This window comes from Lytechinus variegatus, chromosome 7 (genome assembly GCF_018143015.1).
Source record: "Lytechinus variegatus isolate NC3 chromosome 7, Lvar_3.0, whole genome shotgun sequence".
Classification (NCBI taxonomy): domain Eukaryota; kingdom Metazoa; phylum Echinodermata; class Echinoidea; order Temnopleuroida; family Toxopneustidae; genus Lytechinus; species Lytechinus variegatus.
This window is the reverse complement of record NC_054746.1, coordinates 8,273,693-8,297,407: the sequence shown is the minus strand read 5'-3', so window position 1 is coordinate 8,297,407 and position 23,715 is coordinate 8,273,693. Positions and strand designations below refer to the sequence as shown.

At 34.7% G+C, this 23,715-nt stretch overlaps 1 protein-coding gene across 3 annotated transcripts in view; it reads left to right on the top strand.

Moving 5' to 3' along the window:
- LOC121418356 overlaps positions 1-23,715 on the top strand; it is a 44,962-nt gene that overhangs the window by 9,609 nt on the left and 11,638 nt on the right. For 2 of the 3 annotated variants that reach the window (XM_041612176.1, XM_041612178.1), the window contains exons 3-8: positions 1,934-2,161; positions 7,014-7,177; positions 14,310-14,472; positions 19,775-19,971; positions 21,318-21,495; positions 22,870-23,088. In XM_041612176.1, the coding sequence (XP_041468110.1) occupies positions 1,934-2,161; positions 7,014-7,177; positions 14,310-14,472; positions 19,775-19,971; positions 21,318-21,495; positions 22,870-23,088 (1,149 nt within the window). The remainder of the gene's footprint in view (positions 1-1,933; positions 2,162-7,013; positions 7,178-14,309; positions 14,473-19,774; positions 19,972-21,317; positions 21,496-22,869; positions 23,089-23,715) is intronic. The other variant, XM_041612177.1, reaches the window with a different exon arrangement.

Genomic DNA, 23,715 nt, shown 5'->3' with positions numbered 1-23,715 from the left:
AGATTAGGACAATTTGTAATTAGATATAGGAATTAGATATTGAGCTCAGACTTTAAAGGCAATTGAGCAAGTGCGAATAGTTGACCGTCCTTATCTGTAACACATGTTTATGGTGACATTGCCTTCATTTTGTTGATTACTTTTGAATGCTAGGCTAATTCATAAAGTTCGAACATGTCTGACAAATTGTCCGTTTCAAATTCTTATACAAACTCATGAGTCATGGTAGTATATAACAGGGGCTCCCCCTCCCCAGTCTTTCAAAGTGGGTTTTTACATGTGTATAGAAATAAAAATGAAAGTAAACACAAAATTCCTCCATAATCAGCTCAGTTACTAACTCACTTTCATATTGTGTCTTCAACAAAAAGATATTTTTTCTCCCCTTCCCCCCCCCCAAAAAAAAATGTGCATAGCATTTTATTGAAGTAAAAGTTGTTTTTGTACATTGATCCAAAGAAGATATGAAAATGTTTTTAACATTAACATATTGGCCTGTATTCTCAAGAGGTTTCAATTGTACCGTGGTACAAAACCATGGACTATGCAGATATTTAAATCACAGGCTGCAGCACCATCACCAATGAGGGAGTACCTTCATTTTAAATAGACAAATCATGTATGCTTATTTCATCGCGTACACAAAGGTAAATCCAATTAAATGTGCGCTTTCAGCAAAGTGAGCTTAAAATGAATCGTGCTAATGAAATAAATCTGCATAGTCTATGGTTTTTGTGCCATGGTACAATTGAAACCTCTTTTGAGAATATTGGCCATTATGTCTTCAACAAAAAAGATATGTTTGCTCCCCCCCCCAAAAAAAAAACATTGTGCATAGCATTTCATTGAAGTACCGGTAAGTTGTTTTTGTACATTGATCCAAAGAAGATATGAAAATGTTTTTAACATTAACATTAAAGCTTGTGTATAGTTTTGGTAAATCCGCAAAAATGCACCTATCACTATTCCAATTCATTGCTAGCTATTATGAATGGATATGCCCTATAACAGTTATTATGTGGAGGATATGAAATGAAAATGTGTTTTACAGGATAAATTTTGCGATTTTACATGGAAATTTAACTTGATCAGGTCACCCAATCAAATTAAAATATCTGTGTGTTTTTGTCTTTCAATTAAATCCTATTCCAAATCATGGAATGGGCTGAAACTTTCAAGATATGTTCTTTGTCTGTAACTTTTGGATATCTAATCACTAAAGTTATAAGATAGTGCTTGAATGCCCATTTTTTTAATTTAAAACAAGCATTGCCGAGAGAGGGCGCTATGTATCCAAGATTTGAATATTTGAAATTTTCTCAGAGAAGTGCAGTTGGAAAAATATCTAACGGTCTCTACGCTTCAGTAAGACTGTCATATTAGATGAAATTCGATTATCAATCACATTATTGACCCTTTACCAAAGCTATACACAGGCTTTAAAAAGGGACATGCTTTACTATGACATTGTACAGTAGGTGTCATGATCTTTTATTGTTTTGAATGGTTCACATGAGAGATAAATGCAGAATATCATAGAAGCTCATATTCCACTGTACTCCATGTACAAAGACAATACGTGCATTGAAAGAGGCCTTGCTAGTCAGAAGAACTACATGTCAAAGGTCATATTGGTAACTAACTTGATTGTATTCCATTGAAGTCTGTTTTTAAGCGGGCATCGCAAATGTCGCTATGGTAACCTTGAACTGCTTTAGGTCAAAGATCTCATTTGTAACTTTGTAGCATTGAATGAATTGTAACCTTGAATGTGAATTTGGAATGTATGTGTATTTGTGTACCTTATGTCAGCTTTTGACAGAACAGAGAAAGAGTGAAAGAGAGAACTAGAGAAATAAGGCGGCAAGCGAACTTTGAACTTTTCTGAATTGTCTTTGAATAATAAGTTGTTGTTCTTCTGTTGATCTTTCAGGCATTTTCCCTTGAGGTACAAACCCACCAGAACCAGACCGAACGAGTGGTGTTACAGGGCCAGGACATCATAGAACAGTCTCCGAGCCTAGCATCTAGTCTTGGTCCAAGACTGGAGGCAATGGTCAGAGAATGGAACCTCCTTGAAAGAAGTCTAGACATCCAGGCCAAACAAATTAAAGAAGCTCTGGCTGTGGTGGAGGCTAGCATCAATACAGGATTCAAAGGGGTATGTATATACTTACGTACCAGTGTAGGAAATAATTTGTTTTTTTTATATTGGGGTGATGGTTTTTATTTTTTTATTTTATTTTATTTTTATTTTTTTTTATTTATTCATTTATTATTTTTATATTTATTATTACTATTATTGTTTTATTTATTTAATTTTTTTTTGGGGGGGGGCTTTTCATTCGTATGGAGGGCTCCCTTTTTTCACATTGAGCAACTATGCAGTTAATAAACATATTCTGCTTTATATAATATAACAATTTTTCTGAATAATATTAGATATTGTTAGTTCATGGTCTATCTTGTGGTGACTTGAAAATATAGTTGCCCAAAAGCAATCTATTTGTGCAGTTTTACAGGCAGTTTGGGCTGTGATGGGGGTGAAGGAATCGTCCCATCACCCTCATGTATTACCTGTGCTGATTGTGCTTTCTCCTGGAACTTGGATGTCCTTTCTCTCTCAGTTGAAATATATTGATTAATGAAACTAGGTCTGGACACTCCCAAAATATAATCTTGATTCCGTCGTTTATTGATTTCAATCTGTTTTATCTGGGCAGATTTTTAAATATGGATTTTAGTATTGAGTAATGTCACTTGATGCAGTATACCACCGTTAAAAAAAAGGTATACATTACTACTTATTTTTGTGGCAAATTCCAAAGTTATTTCTCAAAAAGGACAGAGTAAAGGTTTTTCAACTCTCACTTCTTATAAACATAATGCGAAATTGTAGACAGAATCAAGCAAGGGATAATAGAAGCTTACTTTTCTGCACTTTCAATAATAATGTTCTTAAGAACCCATTAAATCTAGATATTATTTTTTTACATAAGTTTGGTTCTGTAATACATTCTGTCTTAAATAAAAACATGAAAAAGCTATTATCTGAATTACAGTTGATTCCTCTTATATGCCTTTGGAATCATCCTCTAGCTTAAAACCCAAGCAAGGATCATGTATTTTTCATTTTGAATACAATTCCACTACCTATCGATTATTTCAGGATAGGTTTAGGAATTAGGATAATCTGTATTTGGATATTCAGGTTTGGAAACCGTTGAAAATGAAAGATAATCTTCTCCCCCACACTGTCGCCAACGAGGGCCGTACTTATTCTCACTTGTGGCTTGTGGATATCATCCTTCGCAGATCCTCTAAGCCGTATTCTGTCTGTATATGTAGGTTAGTTGTGTGGCTTGGAGAGATAAAGTAGAGAAACTCTTTCACACCCCTCATCAGATCTCATAATCATGTTGGCACAGTTATGGGGTGTATGTTCAAGCTCAAGGAGGAGCATGTGATCTTGAGCCATGGGTATGTGGGTATAAAAAGGGGTAAAGGATGGGGGGGAAGGGGTAAATGATGGAGGGATGGGTGAAGTAAGGGGTGGTAAAGCCGGGCATTAGAGAGAAATGGATGTAGTTAGCAGGTTAATTTAGATAATGATAGTATAGGATTCGAATCTAGTTTAATTTACAAGTAAGAACATAGTATTTTTTTTTCATGTCAAGTATTTACAGGGTCATTTTCGTGGTGCACTTGGGATGATTATATTCAAAGTTAATTTTCTACAGGTACCCCAGCCTGGATATGTATTTCTCCTTGCCGAAATTAAGTGCACTGTGAGAGTGACCCTTTAATTGAAATTTAAAGGACAAGTCCACCCCAACAAAAACTTGATTTTAATAAAAAGAGAAAAATTCAACAAGCATAACAATGAAAATATCATCAAAATTGGATGTAAAATAAGAAAGTAATGACATTTTAAAGTTTCGCTTCATATAAAAAAACAGTTATATGCACATCTCAGTCGTTGAGGGAACTGATGACATCACTCACTCACTATTTCTTTTGTATTTTATTATATGAAGTATGAAATATTTCTATTTTCTCATCATTGTCATGTGAAATGAAGTTTCATTCCTCACTAAACACGTGGAATTCCATTATTTTCACATTTTGTGCTTCAGGCAAAGAGGTCCTAATCGTCAAATTTGTAAAAATTGAAAAATTGTATAAATCAAACAATAAAAAACAAAAGAAATAGTGAGTGAGTGACATCATCGACTCTCTCATTTGGATGTAACTGGCTCGTTCATATAACTACTTTGTTAAAAATAAGCGAAAATTTTAAATGTCATAACTTTCTTATTTTACATCCGATTTTGATGAAATTTACAGCGTTGTGCTTGTCTGATTTTTCTCTATTGATTCAAATCAACATTTTTCAGAGGTGGACTTGACCTTTAAATTCCTATGTTAATACTGTATATTGTTTATTGTCTGGCAATTGTTTTTATCTGTTATTCATGTTCATTTCAGTTTGTACTGCGAGACATGATGTTTTTATTAAATCCATTTATCTATCTATCCTATTATAGTGCATGTGATCTTGAGATATGGGTATGTGGGTAAATAAGGGGTAAAGGATGGGGGAAGGTAGGGGGAAGGGTAAAGGGCATTAGATAGGAATGGATGCAGCAAGCATTTACAGATACTGATAATATAGGATTTATATGGTGCATATATTTACCTTGTTAGGTACTCAAGTGTATTTTAACCCAGCTTTAGCTAGTCTACCAATTCCAGTGCTTACAGATTTTTTAGACAATTTGTTATGAATGTATTAGAACCATTTAACAAATTTTCCTCTTGTTTAAGAAAGCTTTGTTATTTGATATAATCTGGAGAGCAGCTACATTGTATTAAATGCTTCTGATTGCTAGTAGTTGTACAAAATTATATATAGGGCATATGAATATTCTTTAAACATAGGCTATATTTATTTAAACATAGGCTCAAGAAAAAGAAAATATGATAATACAGTAAAAATGGGGAAAAAAGGGAATGATGTGGATGCTTTTTTTTTATTTGGGAAATGGTTGCCAGATTTGACTTACACATTACCTTTCATAAAAAAAGCCTTTCTCATATTAGTACTAGTTCAAGGTATGCAAGATGTCTGGCAAGTCAAATTTCCATAAATAATGTAATAATTTCAACTATATAAGAAAAGCCATATCTCAATTATTTCATGCCAGTTGTGAGATATATACTGTATCTCTCACTGTTGCTAGTAGAAAGTCCGAGCACTCATCCTGCCAATGAATACAGCTGGGATTACCATTAGTCTACAAATTGGCAACACTGATCGCCAGTGACATTTAGAAAGGATTTATTCCCTCGTCTCTTTTCAGGCTCATGCCAAAGCCATTTTCATGACATTGATTTGAAACATGAAAATCATTTCGAAACATTTCCTTTTATGGCATAAATGGAACCTTACATCTTGTATGTCATATGCATGTATTGATACGGTGACCGAAGCTTCATTGATCTATCAATGTGCACTTGCCCATGTAGATCAATATCCCTTTCGTTATGTGACATTTGGCGAAAATTTCAAGCCTCGATTTTCACCTTCACCTTTCTTGACATTTACAGTATTGTGGTGAAATTTGATGGCTTCCATAGCAATCCTATTTCCCATCCACCCTTTATGCCTGGTTAGATGGAATAGTTAGTGCAGGGAGTTGTTGCTCACTGGTTAGTGTGTGGGAGGATTCTAATATCACAACAACATGCATCTGGATGAATTGTGATGACGGTCAGCAATTAAAGAAAGACAGGAAGCGGCATTGCCTTTGACCAATCAGATCAATTTACTTGACCTTGATAACCGTTAGTTTCTCCCGCCGTTTCATAGCTCCATCTAGCGCATGGCCGAGCCGGTATTAATTACAACCAATGCCGGTCTTTGTAACAAAGATCCATATCTATACAGTTATATTTTTTAATTTAACGTAGCACATGCCATACTCTAGTGTGATACTGATCAATTCATTTCTAACAAATAATAGAAAACACTGAAACATGATTTGTATATACATTTATACTAATATGTAGGCCCTATTTTTTTGTATTGTTATAGTGTTTCATTTTTAATTTCACTTTCACACTTCGACCTTGAAGTGGAATTATGGCAAAGCAATAGCGCCAGCACAGTAGTGATCACATGTTTCCGCTACAGCTACAAGTATTGACTTCCAGAGATTAAAGGCTTTTAGCCTCTTTCATATATATATATAGAGAGAGAGAGAGAGAGAGAGAGAGTTACCCCCCCCCCCCCCATTCTGGTTGAATCTGAATAATAGAATAAAAGGAAGTACAGATTTATATTGTTACGCATAAATACAGTTATTTTTCAAGAGGAAGTGACCCTACTTTCAAATTTCAAAGAATATCTGTTAATTTCAGATTTCCTGCAGTTTTTTCATACCAAAGCATCTGTCAAAGGTGAATTAGAGAATGCATTTTCTTTTGATTACTCTCTTGATTTGAACAGCTTTCTAATATAGCACAATTTGTTTCATAAAACAATTATGAAATCTCTTTCAAAATCATAATTTTCATGTTATTTACAAGTAAAGCCTCCACAAATTCCATTGAAGGAACAATACTGTGAAATGCATCCTGTGTCACAGTGGTTGTGATTTTTTTTTACCAACCATAGGACTGACAGTTCAAAGTCCTCTCCAAGGGACTTCATAATGAGGAGAGATGCTTGAATTAATACCAAAGGGCACGAGTGCACCAAGCAGGATTTTAACCCTGGTCTGCGGATTGCCAGACGACTGTTATACCAACTGAGTTGTCATGCCTAAATTGGTGTTTTTTAATAATAATATTTTTTTTAATATACATGTACTACTACTTCTACTACTTCTTCTCCTCCTCCTCCTTATAAGAATAGTAATAATAATGTACTATTAATGATGATGATAATCAAATATGATGAAAGTAATAATAGTAATGATGATAATGATAGTTGTATTTTCTTTTGACAGAGATGTGATGATCTTCTTGTTGAGGAAACCAGGGATGCTATTGAGTTCATGAGGATTAAACTCAGACGCAATCAAGGAAGAAGTTCACCTGTCAATGTCTCCTTCTCACACACGAAAACAAACCCCACAGATACCACCACACAGTCACCACCACAGAGCAGCAGGTAAATATATCTTAAAGGTCAAGTCCACCCCAGAAAATTGTTGATTTGAGTCAATAGAAAAAAAGCAAACAAACATATGCTTCAAATTTCATCGAAATCGGATGTAAAATAAGAAAGTTATGACATTTTAAAGTTTCGCTTATATTTCACAAAACAGTTAAATTCACAACTCAGCAATATGCAAATGAGAGAGTCGATGATGTCCATCACTCACTATTTCTTTTGTTTTTTATTGTTTGAATTATACAACAATTCAATTTTTACAGATTTGACAAGAAAGGACCAACTTAACTTAACCATAAACTGTTGAAATAATGGTAATTCTACATGTTCAGGAGGAATTAAACTTTGTTTCACTTGACAAGGAGGAGAAAATAAGAATATTTCATATAATAAAATACAAAAGAAATAGTGAGTGGGTAACGTCATCAGTCTGCCAATTTGCATACCGACCAGGATGTGCATATAACTGTTTTGTGAAAAATTTACAAATGTCATAACTTTCTTATTTAACATCCGATTTCGATGAAATTTTGCAGCGTTATGTTTGTTGGATTTTTCTCTTTTTATTCAAATCAATTTTTTGTTGGGGTGGACTTGTCCTTTAAAGGGCAATCCAACAGAATTAAAAACTTGTTTTTAGAGGAAAAAAGAAAATTCAGACTAGTTGATAGGTGAGAGTTTGAACAATATGGGACAAACAATAGGAAAGTTATTAATTTTTAGAAGTTGTGAAAATAGGTAATACCCATGGAGACTTCAATTGGCCGCATATGTGATGTCAAAGTGATGTCAGGCAAGGGACTACTCTTTCATATATTCCAAAACGTAAAATGGCCAAATTGACGTTTTGTTACAAAAGTTTTACTTCAAATTATATTTTTCTTTTATGATGACATAAAACAGTATACTACCTGGTTTATATTTAGATTGCTGCCCCAGGAGAATGGATACTTATGAGAAAACCACAAATCCCTGATAATTTAGTACATGGTCTATGGGGGAAAATTGTCCTTGCCCTTCTTTCATAATATACTTACCTAGTTGCCATTTTGAAATCTACAGTCTTAGGGATCTTAATTTCTTATTGCTTGTCCGATTTTCAAATTTTCACCATTCTGTTTTATTTATTTTCTCCTTTCCATCACAACATTTTATGATCAAGGCTGGATTCCTTTTTTAATACCAGCTAATTAAAGGGGAAGTTCACCCTGGTTTTGATAAAAGTGGGGAAAATATAGCCAAATATTGGATGGAGATGTGATGAAAATATGTCATATAGTAACTGAGTTATGAATCTTAGTAAAGCTCTGATTTTGTGACGTCACAGATGGGAGCTCCAACAAATGCCATTTTTTGAAAAACTGAAAGAAAATTCCTTTGTATGGGATTTTTAATCAAAACATAATTTTATGCTCCCTCTTGTAAAATATTTTTTATCCATCAGGTTCCATTGAAAATAATGGAATTTGTATTACATGATAAATGGAGGAACTACATGTACTCATGTATGACATCAAATATTAGATACTTTAAAAATTCCTAACTCTCTTATTACTTTCTCTGGCACTAAATATTACACATAAATCCCATAGAATTGCAATTAATTTTGCACGTCAAAGGCTTAAAAAGGCTCATTTAAAGTGATTGGTTAACATTGGTTTGACTTTCAAATAAATCTGCGCTAGAAGGTCATACTTGTCACTTGTGTCTGTGATATGTTACAAAAATGAAGCCCAGAAAAAATTGCGTTCGAAAATAATTATTTAGTGCTTCAAAAATTGAAAAATAAAGTGACCGGAAACACCATCTTAATTTCATCCCATACACTTATGTGTACTATTTAGGCGTCTATAAGACACCTATTTACAAAATCGGGGTTTGCCTTGTAATTTTATCTTTTCATTCTCAATGATGGTTGTTTACAGGGTTTATTAGTTCTTATACATGCACTTGTACACATGTTTCATATTGGTTTGAGATTTTTTTAAATCGGCTGCTCACAAAGTTAAACAATACCTTTAAGGGGATGCTATATGTAGATACAGCGAGAATAAAGCAATGAAACTCAGCAGGGGTTCAGTACATCAAGTGAACCCTGGCTACATTTCATTGCTTTATTCTCGCTGTATCTACATATAGCATCCTCTCAAATATATACTAGAAAGCACCTCGCAATGTAAAGGTCCCTGCTCTACACAATGATAAGTATATATATATATATATTTCTCTACATCTTTGTTTATTAAAGGCAATTTTTTTTTGTCTTCTTTCGTTGCTCGTAATGCGCCTTAATGCCCTATGCCTTCGTCTGTACATCTATATGTGTATTATGATGGATTAAACCCATTCATAGACTTCGCCCTTTTGTAGGATGTAGGCCTACAAATATATATTTTACATAATTTGTAACAACTTGTCTAAATAAAAGGGCCAACACACACCTCTCAAGAATTCTGAATTTCAAGAAAAGGGTACATCATCTTAAGGGGATCAATGTTTTCAGTGCATTTTAAGTTTAAACTGCAATTGTAAAAATGTAGGAGACTTGGCTTTTCCCCATTTCTAGACATTTCAAATGTGATTATTTCACGCTTCATATAGATTTCCAGACCTAGCTCTTTTACTTCAAACCACTTAATATGATATTGTATTTCATTTTTACTGGGCAGAGGATTTTTGTCATTCTTATTGTTTTTTAAACAGATTTTCCACAATATAATCATTTTAACTCAGATTCCCTCTCTTCTTGAGATTTTCTTTCCAAGTAGTCATCCCAGGGTGGTGGTTAAGAGCTCGGACGTTGAGTAACATAATGATGAGGATAGTAGACTTATGTCTTGTCTGCAGTTATACCCAGAAGGGGAGAGGGACCTGGTAGAACTAGGGCAGGATTTTTTGTTATGTGATCAAGTTTGCTTCTTTCTTGGCTTTCTCTTGGGAGTCTTTTACAGCTATAAACAAGATTCTTCCTTGTTTGTTTATATATTGTCTTTATGGCTTATGTTACAATAATGATGATGCTGTTAGTACACATTAGAAGCCTACATGTAATAGATGGATAATTCAAGGATCTAGAAGAGAGAGAAAGAATGAGGAATAAGAATGTTTTTAGTGATATTAGAGGTGTTTCCACAGCGTATGAAGTGAGACCATATGAAATGATAGTGAAAAAGTGATTCGCTTTAGCCTTAGGTAGTCATTACATTGGAAGGCCTTTTTCATGGAATACCAGGAAAATTACACTTGATTGGGCCAATGTAGCACTCATCTTTGATTTGTGCAATATTGCCCCTAACTCGTGGAATATCTCTCATACAATCTCTGACATACCATTCTGAGATAGGCTCAGCTAGCCATTATCATGTAACTTATTGCTTATGTCAGTCTGCATGGGTCCTGTAACACAAACCTTAGCAATCCTCATAGAACATTTTTTCACAATTGATTTCATTGACTGCAATGTACAATTTAAGGACAAGTCCACCCCAACAAAAAGTTGATTCAAATAAAAAGAAAAAATCCAACAAGCATAACAGTGAAAATTTCATCAAAATTGGTTGTAAAATAAGAAAGTTATGACTTTCAAAGTTTTGCTTAATTTCACAAATCAGTTATATGCACATACTGGTCGGTATGCAAATAAGAAGATTGATGACATCATCCACTTACTATTTCTTTTGTATTTTATTATATGAAAGATGAAATATTCCAATTTTCTCCTCATTGTCAAGTGAAACAACGATTGAACCTCCCCGAACTTGTGGAATTAGCATAGTTTAATACTATTACTAATGGTTTATTCAAGGTGGTCCTTATTGTCAAATATGTAAAAAATGAAATATTGTATAAATTCAAACAATAAAAAAGAAAATAAATAGTGAGTGAAATACATCATCGACTGTCTCATTTGCATGTCACTGAATTGTGCATATCACTATTTTGTGAAAAATAGGTGAAACTTTAAAATGTCATAACTTTCTTGTTTTACATCCAATTCTGATGAAATTGTCAGCATTATGCTAGTTTGATTTTTCTTTATATATTCAAAGCAACATTTTTCTGGGGTGGACTTGACCTTTAATTTTGGAAATCGAGTGTACGATTAAGCGCTAAGCTTTGTGTTATGGGACCCAGGAGTATGTCTTGCCAGTGAGACTAGCATATATTCTAAGTGACTGTTGCAATCAAGTGTTTAAAAAAAAGAGTCTCTTTGGGCCTGGGTATCATCCTGAAAGTATTGACCTAGGAATCAAACGAGATCATGATCAATATCACCTGGCAGGTATAACCTCAAAATTGATTACCCAAGATGGTATCTCAAACTCAACCAAAAAGAAAGAAAAATGAAATGAAATTTTATCAACACATCTACTGTATGGAATACCTCTCCATTTAGGCAAGCACTAATGTATAATATACCTTCAATATCACCTGGATAGCCTCAAAATTTATTACCCAAGATGGTATCTCAAATTGAAAAAAAGAAGGAATTTCATTAACACAGTTACTGTATGGAATATTCCTCCAATTTGATCAAGCACTAATGTATGCTTTCATCAAACACAAAATATTCTTGATTTAATTATTCTGCTCACTTGGTTTCTTTGCTCTTAGCCAAAGTACCTAAATTAGAGCCTGGAGTATTGAAGCTAAATATATCAAATTGAATTTAAAGACATGTCTGATGTAATTTCCGGTACCAGGATGCGGTATGAACTATGAAATGAAAACATGATCCCTTAAAATATGAATTCCTATACAAATTTGCTACTTCAAAACACTCTAAACTTCCATTGATTTTCATGTGCCATTTTAATTATTTGAGTGATTGATGGCATTTATAATTAATTTTATTATAGCTTGGAAAGAAAACGAAATTACTCTGTAACTTATTCTACTTCCTGCTTTCTGAAAGCATAATTACACCATTATTCATAGACATTGTGTTTGTTCAACATTGTTTGAAGTTTGATTGGGGGAATGGGTAATAAAGCAATCTGCCTAGAAAAGGAAATGTTTGTTGAAATGAGTACAAACTTCAAAGTTGACTAATGTGTACACTGGCACAGCATGTTGAAACCGGTTTTGGGGGGAAACAGAAGAGTCATTGAGATGTCCCCATTTAAAGTTTTTGGTGAATCCCCTAAATTGCCTGTCAATATTCAAGTAATGTAAATGTATGCCCTAAAGCTGTTATGATGATATGAATATAACGCATTCTCACTTATCCACAGCTTGCTCCAAAAATCCTCCACAATAAAGATGTAAACAAACTCTGGCATGGTAACTCTGGCTTGGTAATAAAAAGAGTGGATGTATTTTGTAATTTTACTGAAAATAGCAGTGATATCTGCATATTTGATTTTGGCCAATTTCTGATCCCATTTGCCAGATCATGATTAGAATAAAAGCAATTCAGGGGCCCATAACCCAAATGCTGGGAGCCGGGCGGAACTCGGCGAGTTGGGGGGATTTCCCCTGGGTGAGGCCGGTCCGGATTGAGAGCTAAAACAGTAAAGACTGGAATAAATACCAAAAGAACAGCGAGATAATGTAACCATTTGCCTCTTTGCATGAACTGAGCTCGTATTTTTTCCCAAATACTCTTAATCGATCCTTAACATGAATTTCAGCCACATCGGGCACCCGAAACAGCCTTATTTTGGCTTCGATCGTGGGGTCTTCATTCAAATTTTTAGTCAAATTTCGCAGCAACACTGTTTGTTGACATCGTGTTTGCCATATGTTATCGCTAATTTCAGCACATATTGAAAAGAAAATACGGCGGACTGAGACCCAAATCCGAGAATTCAAATGATGAAATGAAAATCGAAGCCAAAATAAAGCTGTTCCTGATGCTCACTGAGGGTGAAACTCATGTTAAGATCGCTACTTTTGGTTAAATAAGTTAAATAAGCGGGATGCAAAAGCGCACTAGGGCGTAGATCTAGAGCGAGAGGCAGGGCTTCTCGGCGGTGCAGTGGTGCATCTTGCTTTGTCAGAAAGTTTGAGAATTAGGACAGAAAATAATAATACACTAGCTGCTAAAAGCACAGAAATAAAGTTGGAACATAATTTGCGTTTTCCCGAAAAATGTACGTTTTGCACACTTGCGCGCTATTAAGTCCCTCCTGCGGGAAACCGACGAGGTGTTCATGAATACATGTATATAGCAATTAGTCTATTAACATCCTGCATGAGTTTCACATCACATGACCAAGGTCAAAGGTAATTTGGGGTCACTGAACTTTGGCCGATTTGGGGGTATTTGTTGAATTATAATCAAAACTTTAAAAGTTTTTGGATCTGATTCATGAAACTTGGACATAATAGTAATCAAGTATCACTGAACATCCTGTGCAAGTTTCTGGTCACATGATCAAGGTCAAAGGTCATTTAGGGTCAATAGACTTTGGCCGAATTGGGGGTATTTGTTGAATTACCATCATAACTTTGAAAGTATGTTGGTCTATTTCATAAAACTTGGACATAAGAGTAATCAAGTATCACTGAACATCCTGTGCGCATTTTAGGTCACATGACCAAGGTCAAAGGTCAATGAACTTTGGCCATAATGGGGGTATCTGTTGAATTACCATCATAACTTTGCAAGTTTATTGATCTGACTTTTGAAACTTGGACATAAGAGTAATCAAGTATCACTGAATATCCTGTGCAAGTTTCAGGTCACGTGATCAAGGTCAAAGGTCATGTGAGGTCAATGAATTTTGGCCACATTCGGGGTATTTGTTGAATTACCATCCTATCTCTGTAAATGTATTGGTCTAGTTCATAAAACGTGGAAATAAGAGTAACCAAGTATCACTGAACATCTTGTGCGAGTTATAGTAGTTTTCAAAGTCAGCACTGCTGCTATGTTGAATCACGTGATGCAGGTGAGACGGCCAGAGGCATTCCACTTGTCATTTCTCTATTTTTAGATGATATACAGGCAAATGTATAGATGACTGCATGTATTAGGTAAAAAATACTAATTTGTTTAAATTCATACAAATCCTTTTGCAATACCGGGTGTGTTTCCAGCCTGTTCAAGGCTGTCACATACTCTCATGGAATGTTTGACAGCAACACTGATTTTGTCCTCCCATGTCTTTCATTTTCTGCCCAGGTTTTCACCATCATGTACCAGCAACAGCTCACCGCTGAGCTCAAGCCCGGAGTTCGAAGTACTCTATAACGAGCTCTCTGATTGGTTGAATGACATGCACCTGGCCGTGTCAGACAGCGCTGATATGCGAGTCTCGGAACATCATAAGCAACACATGTGCAAGGTAAAGATACATGAATCCATGTATTCAATGTCATCCACCCATTTCCAGAATGCTAAAAATGTATGTTCTATTTGCAGAGTTTGACCTATAAAAACATTTCTTATTTTAAGCTTAAAGGTGAACCTGTAATCAAGCTGAAATTAATACAGTTACTGCGCTTTTTTTATCAGAATTATAATGCTTTTGGTTAGCAGTTGCATTATGCTTAAAGGTCAATTCCACCCCAGAAAAATGTTGATTTGAATAAATAAATAAAAATCAAACTAGCATTGCGCTGAAAATGTTATAAAAATCAGATGTAAAATAAGAAAGGTATGACATTTTAAATTACCGCCTATTTTTCACAAATCAGTGATATGCACAATTAAGTGACATTCAAATTAGACAGTCGATGATGTCCTTCACTCAATATTTCCTTTGTTCTCTATTATTTGAATTATATATTTATGTTTTTACATATTTGACAATAAGGACCAACCTGACTGAACCATGTACTACTAAACAATACTAATTCCACATAATAAGGGAAGAATTAGTGATTGTTTCACTTGACAATGAGGAGAAAATAAGAATATTTCACATGATAAAATACAAAAGAAATAGTCGATGATGTCATTAGTCTCCTCATTTGCATACCGACCAGGATATGCATGTAACGGTTTTGTGAAATGAAGCAAAACTTTAAAATGTCTTAACTTTTATTTTTCATCCGATTTTGATGAAATTTTCAGCATCATGCTTGTTGGATTTTTCTCGTTTTATTCAAATCAACTTTTTGTTGGGATAGACTTGTCCTTTAAAGAATATGCCATGGCATTTCAAATGGTTCCATGACATTTGCTCTGGCAACAAATGGAAAATCTGCATGTTAAGCCAATCATAAAACCTAACTTTCAAAACTAAATAAATGCCAATCTTTCCATTGTTCTGAATAAAAAAAAAACTCTATTAAAATCCAAACTCTAACCCCATGCCATCTGAAAATATAAAAATTGGAGCAAATATTGCAGGAACATATATCATGTCACTGTTTTGCATTGACGGTAGCTTTATGAGAAATGGCAAGCTTTTGTTACAAGGGAACGATAAGTCTTTTCGTTTTCTGCATGTGTTATGCACTACAGGGAATGGGAGAATTTTCATGTAGTAAAAAAAAAATAACTCAAAAATGCCTAATTATAATAATAATAATAATAGGTCCATTTATATAGCGCAGTTACTATGTGCATATACTCTACTGCGCTTTGATAATTGGTATCATATTATTACCCCGGCTGTAGCTGAGCCGCCATATTAATAGGCGCTAAAGCGTTCAAGGAAAAATCCTACCGGGTACCCATTCACCTCACCTGGGTCGAGTGCAGCACAATGTGGATAAATTTCTTGCTGAAGGAAATTACGCCATGGCTGGGATTCGAACCCACGACCCTCTGTTTCAAAGTCCAAAGACTAATCCACTGGGCCACAACGCTCCACTATCATTATCATTGGAATAAAAGAATTGCATATTTTTAAAACAAATTATTATAAAATCTGAAAATTAATGCTTGGAGTGTTAAATCGGGAAATTTCTTCGCTTTTCTTGCACTGAAATAAAATATCAGAACGGAGAAATTGTTAGAGACTACTTATTTCTGTCACAAAATCTAAAACAGAATGACTTGTACTGATGTACATATTTTTATAAACACTTGTGTTAGAAAATTTTATAATAGGGAAGTTGTGCTATTGAATTTTGGATGTCATTTTGTACATTACGTGGAGGAAAAATAATGATTATTTTGGTACTATTTGGTTGGCTCTGAATGCGGAAAAAAAGGTTAGTTTGATTTTCCGTTTCGTTGGTTCAACAAACAACACATTTTTCTTTCATATCAAATATGACATTATTGAAAGGTGTTTTTCAGTTCTAGTTGATTTGTTCCATACAAAACAAATTCTTTGTTTTAATTATACATCCCTTTTTTGTTGGGGAGGGGGGGGGGGCAGACAATTAGGCAAAGCAATACATCCAGAGTTATGTCTGTGCATGGTATATATGATATCCATATATTGCTGGGAAAGAATTTGTTATAATTACAGGGACGAGGTGTAATTGTACTTCAGGTCAGATGATAAGGTGGTGATGGATAAAGCGGAAATCTCATCTCCATGCCAGTATCAGCTTCCCTCTTCCTTGTATGCAATATTTGGCTTACATGTTCTCAATATGCATTCCATGTGCGTTAGGTCACCGTGTACATTGAACCGACCTTCCCTCAGTTCAAATTCCTATGTTGCCAGCGAACTTGAAAATAGAAAATCCATATTAAAAAGTCTAGTCTATTTTTCAGACTTAATACTATGTACATCTACATGTACCTAGTTTTGTCACAATTTTCTTTTTTTAGGTCTTCAGGGAATAATTTTGGGGGTATCACATTGCAATTTGCTTCACATTTTTTAAAGACTGAGCAAAAAAAAACTTAGGATTGAACTTAGAGCTTTTTCCTTAATGACCAAGATTGTTTATCAATTTTGGCAAAATTATTGTCTAGTCTTTGCAAGTAATTTCATCTTATGTTTTCCTGAAGTTTTGAAGTGTGTGTTAATTAAGAAAATGCTTTGTTCATTTTCAGTGGGTTTTTTGTAATCTTTTTAATTTGAGACCAGTGAATAACAATAGATTTTTATTAGAAGATTTAAAATCATTTCAATTCACTCAGTATTCATCTTTGAAGACTACATTTACTAGTATCAATATTTTTCATATTTTTACAACGCTCCATGCTGATGAACGTGGTGTCTTAAACCCTGGTACAAACTAGTCTGAAATATGAGACCAAGATGGCAAGAATGAAATTCCCTTTCATGTTACTGGGCCGGTCATTAGGCTGATTGAAATAGATACCAAGTATGTAGCTTGCAATCTCATCTGGATGGTTATGAAACCGCAAATGTATTTATACCCCCGCAGTTAGATAAATCATTATTAGCTGTTAGAGAGGGGGCTGGGGGAGCCTTCCTCAAAAAAATTGACTTGAGTGATGAAATTATTTTGAATGCTGCCTGGAGAGTGTCAAAGTCAGATGTTTACGTCATGACAAGGGGGGGGGGGGTGTTAAACAAGACAGTGCTCTTGATAAAACTCATAAAGAGTCTTTTAGAAATTCATTTTAAGCTCCTTTATAAAAATGATGTGAACCAAGACTTTGTCCTCTCTCATCCGTATACGCTGTTGACATTTCATTTGCACTTTGCAGTCGTGACGAAAAAGGTCTGCATATCATGATTTCTTTTACAAACCATGCATACCATTTATCTCTTGATGTCAATGCTGAAGAAATTTGGTTGGGTGAGGGTTGAAGGATTGTGAGTAATAATGTTTATACATGTAGACTTTTGAATACGTGAAGTACTTATGAATATCAAATATTTGATAAAATTATATGACGGATAATAATCAATTTGAAAGAGAGTTCACAGTGAATTTCAACGTTCAAGGGTGCATACCGACCTAGGCCTCTACGTATTAGGAGAGGGGGCCTATAAAGCCCCACCATCCCTCATGAACAAGGCCATTCCCTTGCCCCTTAATTTACCTTACGTACCATCATATAAGCGTGGTTAAGCAGTTAACCTTTTCTATCAGCAACCTCCACATGTTTAAGCACTCCCTGCCCTTTAATTTGCCTTTTCGCCTGAAGGTATGGGATGTTCATCTATGTAGCTGGCAGAAACAAATCATGCCACGTATATATTTGAACAGGCCATGTCTTTCGAGTGTTTATAGTATACTCCGACGGGACAGTATGTAGACAAGTGCATCAGGCATGTTCCAAGTTTTAAGGAAAGATGTGTGTTGCTCGGATTAATATGAGGATTATACCTATTGAAAAGGACAATGTATTTAGTATTTGATAATACTTGATAACAAAATGCAATGGCCCATTGTGAGGTAAGCTTGTGGATATAATTTCAAATTTTTGTTTATTTGATTAATTTCACCAAGTTCATAGAAATATGAACTGGGTGAATATCATTTCCAAAAAATAAAAATATGAGATCTAATTTAATATTTCATTTAGTTTTGGTGCCATTTAGTGAACTAGTTAAAAAAGTTTACGAGGAATATTTTTTGTCCTGTCACTGAATGTCCATTCAAAAAAATAAAACTGATAAGTTATATGAGACACCTGTACAGTTAAAATGGATATTTTCCAATGTAGTTTCCTTCCCCTACCGGTAGTGATAATCAAGTTCACAGAACTTTAAATTATATTTAGAAAGTGAAAGATCATTTTGAAATTTTCATTGTACTTTCTTATTACCATAAAAAAATGCATGTGGTTTATATTGTAAACCAACATCAGCTTCCCCTTTTTATGTGCTGTGAAATTCTGTTGATAATAATGGGGGTTTTGATTCTACTGGTAGATATAATTTTATATTGCATGGTAGGTTAAGAATAACTGTAACTATATTATACATTCAATATAGGCTTGTAATATACATGTACCAAAAGGCCCTTTGATTCATTCATTGTTTTCTGCTGCAGTAGAGGGATGTATACAGGATATAGTTTAGGGAATTATATCCGTTTGTCTAGACCGAGTACTTCTCGAAAACTGTGATTAGTGATATTAATCTGAACCGTCTCTAAATGGTAGAGTGTTGTCCTGATATGAACTTTTTAGTCTACTTTGAATAATCTTCCGTGAAATGACTTAACATTGTTGTAAGAAGACAATGGAGATGGATGTCTGCATTGTTTCAGTATGGATTATGATTGCAGACTAAATAAAGAAACTATACGATATGGTTCTACTGCTTGTGTTACTTTTTCTTTCTGTTGTCAATTAATCATTCTCTCCAGTTATGTGTCGGATGAAACCTTCTTTGACATTTGGTACTTTTATGTTTGCACAGATGTTGAATTTAATCACTGCGAGGGTTTATTACAATTTACATGATCATGTGTCATGTACTCACTGTTTTATTACAATATCTTTAATCCACCAAAGAGATGTGCCTTGATGTTGTATAAACAAAGTATAATGTGTTTGGTCCTCTATTGCTGATACTTCAAGCGCACTTTCTTTGCATCCCTATGGTGTGAGCACATACAACAACATTGCCAGTATGATTCCTTTTTTTTATTACATTTATGCAAAATATAGTTTATGCTGCATAGAGTATAACATGTATTGTATTGTATTGTATTGTAATATAGGCACAACAAGCACAAAGATTTTCAGATAGCTATCAATCATTGATGATATTTTGATTTTATTTCTGTTATATTTTTTTGTTCTCCTTGTAGGGCTATGAGCAGGAGCTGCAGCTGAGGGAGGTGAGCCGGAGCAAGCTACAGAGGAAAGGGATCCAGCTCATGGCCTCCAAACCCAGGCTTGCGGATGATATCAGCACCAAGCTAGAGTCTCTCAACCAGCAGTGGCTCGCACTGCAACAGCACATCGCACCGAGCCCACTCCTGGCACGCAAGGCTAGCACTTCAAGGTAATACGCCTCTCTAGAAGATCCTTTAAAGGGGTTTGTTATCTGGGGATCATTTCATCAACATTTTTCATCTGTCAAGTTGTAAATAATGAATAATGATAATAATAGAGAACTTATATAGTGCACATATCCACCTTGTTAGGTGCTTGAGGCACTCCTTCATTCTGGTGCTCACAGCTTTTTGAGGAAGTACTTCCTGCTGGTACCCATGTACCTCACCTTGGTTGAGTGCAGCACAGTGTTGGCAAATTTCTTGCTGAAGGAAAATATGCCATGGCTGGGAATTGAACCAACGTCTCTTAGATTGAAAGATGAGAGCCTTAACCACTAGACCATGACACGCCCACAAAGTTGTCAGATCTGACAACTTTCCTTGATTTTCATTGGCTGACAATCACTGTTATTATGGTAACTGTCAGATAAAATAGGTCTTTCGGATGAAACGTCCAACAAGTCCTTTCATGAAACTCTCCCTTGACGAACACCATGTATGATCTCTCATTGACTGTCTTAAAATATACCTTTTTTAGATAACTTGATAGAACAGAGAATAGATTAGCGTATTAATTTATTTGTACAGAAGAATTAAAATGTTTTTGGAAAGGGCTTGTTTTGCAACTTGGTAACATATTCACTGCAGTATAAATGTATTGAGTAGTTACATAGTATATTATGATTAAGTGGGTATATATTACAAGAATACAATGCTGAGAATGTTGCATTATGGGTTAGGAGCTTGACCAGATTCGAGTAGTGAGGACTTGAGGTGATGCTATAATACAAGGCTGGTTTTTCTATTGACTTTAAAGTGCATCTTGTGGTATATGGTTAATGAGGATATAGGATGTGTATTTGACCTTATCAAAGCAGGTTGACTGGCAGGTTGAACGGTCGTTGTTCCCTTATTTTTTAATGATACTGACTTAAGGGGACCTATGTACATTGTAAAGTCTTCCAAAGAATTGTACTTCATTTCAAACTTGGCTTGCATTGAATGGTAACTTCCACTTAAAGCACAAAAACAACAAAACAGAGAGAAAGTGAGAAAGACAGACCAAAACAATATGGTTTACAAGGAAATGAGCTAGTCGGCTGTATAGCCCTTTCCTCAACAAAAGCATCGATAGAAAGTCATTGTTACTGCATACAATAAAATGCAACCGAGACTCAGATTGAAATAACACTTGTTTTGATTCACTCAGCTTTTATAACGGTAATTACTTACATGAAGTTTCATATTAGAAGCTCCTTGTGTGAGGATTGATCTCTAAGAGGCTGGGTGGGAATAACCTATGTAAAGCTACATTGTAAAGCGTTGTTTACATTTCTCCGTTCTTCTTCAACAGAAGTCCAGCTGCATGTGTATTTGGCAGCGCGGAGCAGGCCATGAGCATGGCGTTGGAGGTCGAGGATGTGATCGGTCAGTTGAGGACGTGGTTGACGCAGATCGAAGGGAGATTGTTTGAGACGGATGGTGATATGTCGGACGTCGGCCAGCTGGAAACAAGATTAAGATCTCTTCAGGTTAGTGGTCTTATATGATAATAATTTTTATCTAGCTTCATTTATTGCATTTGTTTTTCCTTACCAGTGTAGCTTTTTCAACAATATTCTGTTTCCCAAACAGCCCTAAAACATAACAAAACAGGAAAACATAACAGATCCATATTAACATTTCAATACAAACTATATTTTTTTTTAATGAACTGGTTTAAGAAAGAAGATGAGAGCAAGGTCCTAATCTACGTGTAATGGGTTAGTATCATTGACCTTGAAAGTGACTTCATTTATAAAGGCCCATATTCTGAATTTTGGTTAATTAGACCATGGCTCTGTGCTAAAATTATCGAAAGCCAAAAGTGTCAATATTTTGTAAGTTGTATGTTTCTTATGATTACTGTCCTCTTTCCTGATTCTTCAATGGTGAAGACAATCATCTATTTATACTTCCTAGACAATTATGAATGATTTAAGAGCCAAATGAGCTGAAATATGATATCTCTACTGTTAGTGATTAATGTACTAATTGGCTATCCATACTTTAACCACAACTTTAAACCCGAGTTTAGGTTAAACCTGACTTCAGAATCCGGGCCATTATGTTTGGAGGCTTGGTCTGAATACACAACCTTAAGACTATATTATTGCAGTTATCAATCCAACCTGCAAATTTGTTTGATGAAATTAGAATATGTTTTTCAGTTTATTTTCACAACAGCAGGAAACGATACTTAGATTATAACAAAAACATGTTGTGAAGGAAATGTGTAGTATTGAAGATGCATATCCTTGGTTGTGTATAAATTTCCCAGTGTAGCTGAAATTGAAATTAAGATGCTGTCAACAATTAATTATTAGTCTTGTATGCTTGAACTTCTTTTTTTTCATTTAATCAAATCAAATTTGTGTTCTTTTTCTGTGAATGAAGCAGTTATTGTGTTTCATTTTAGTCACTAGTCATTCCTCAATTCATCATGAATGCTGCATTTAATATCTATTAATGAAAAGGGCCATTTATTTTCTGGTAGGATAGGGGTAACTTAGAAATTTTATATTGGTAAAAATGGTTCTTAAAAATTCACAATAATTCGATGTACATGTATGTGATAAATTCAGTATCAGTTATAAGGAAGTATGAACAAATAAGTTTTTTTCTATATAGAATGAGGCGGTATGAAATTTTCTTCTCTAGCCCTTTGGTATGAGTACTTTTCTATTTAGCATTCTTCAGCAATATTTGTTTTCATTAGACAATATGATATGTACTTTGATTTAAATATTCATACATGTACTTCTAGGGTACCATTGTGTAGGTAATGGATATACTTATAATATTGATGATTTAGAAAATATTGCTATTCTAATTGAACTGTTTTTAAAAAATATATTTTCAAACAGAATATCAAAGATGAGATAGATCACAACAATCAGAGCATCGACGTCGTTCTTAAGCTGTGCAGTCTTCTCCAAGACGACGATTGGTATCTCAGCACCCATCAACGAGAGAGAGAATCCCTTCAACTAGGCGCTATCAATGTGGAGAGAAGATGGCAGAATATCAAGACGCACTCCGAAGAGATGTTATGCCATGTCAGGCAAGCTCTGGAAACCACCAAGGTGAGGAAGGATTTATTTTCAATCTGAATAAAGGTCAAGTTCACCTGATAATTTGTTGATTTGAACAAAAAGAAAGAAAGAAAATACAAATATAGCTCTGAAATCTCATTAAGAATTGAATGTAAAATAAGAACCTACATGGGATTTTTAAGTTTTGCTTACTTTTAAAAACAAAAAAAAGTTATAATTATGGGGGATAAATGAAATGTATAAAAGACCAAGCAAGTGTGCCACTAGTCTATATTCACAGACCCTTGGTTTTCGCAATTAGCATCGTGTATAATGTAAAGTCTGAATTAGTGAGACTAGACTATATACATGTACTGTGGCTAGCTGACACAGACAAGAATCTTTGGAGCCTAGTCTTCATTCTAGACCTGTTGGCTGAAGTGTCAGATACGGGTCTGAGCTTGCAGACTAGCGTGTGAAATCATCATTTCCTGTATTTATATTGCGCACTTAACGTGCATATCAATCTTTGGTGAAAATAAGTAAACCCTGAAATGCCATCACTTTTTCTATTTTCATCTGAATTTTATAACATGCCAAGTATTGTGCTTCTTAACAATTGTTTTATTCAAAGGAAATTTTCGGGTGGACTTGCCCTTTTAAAAAGAGTGAAACCCT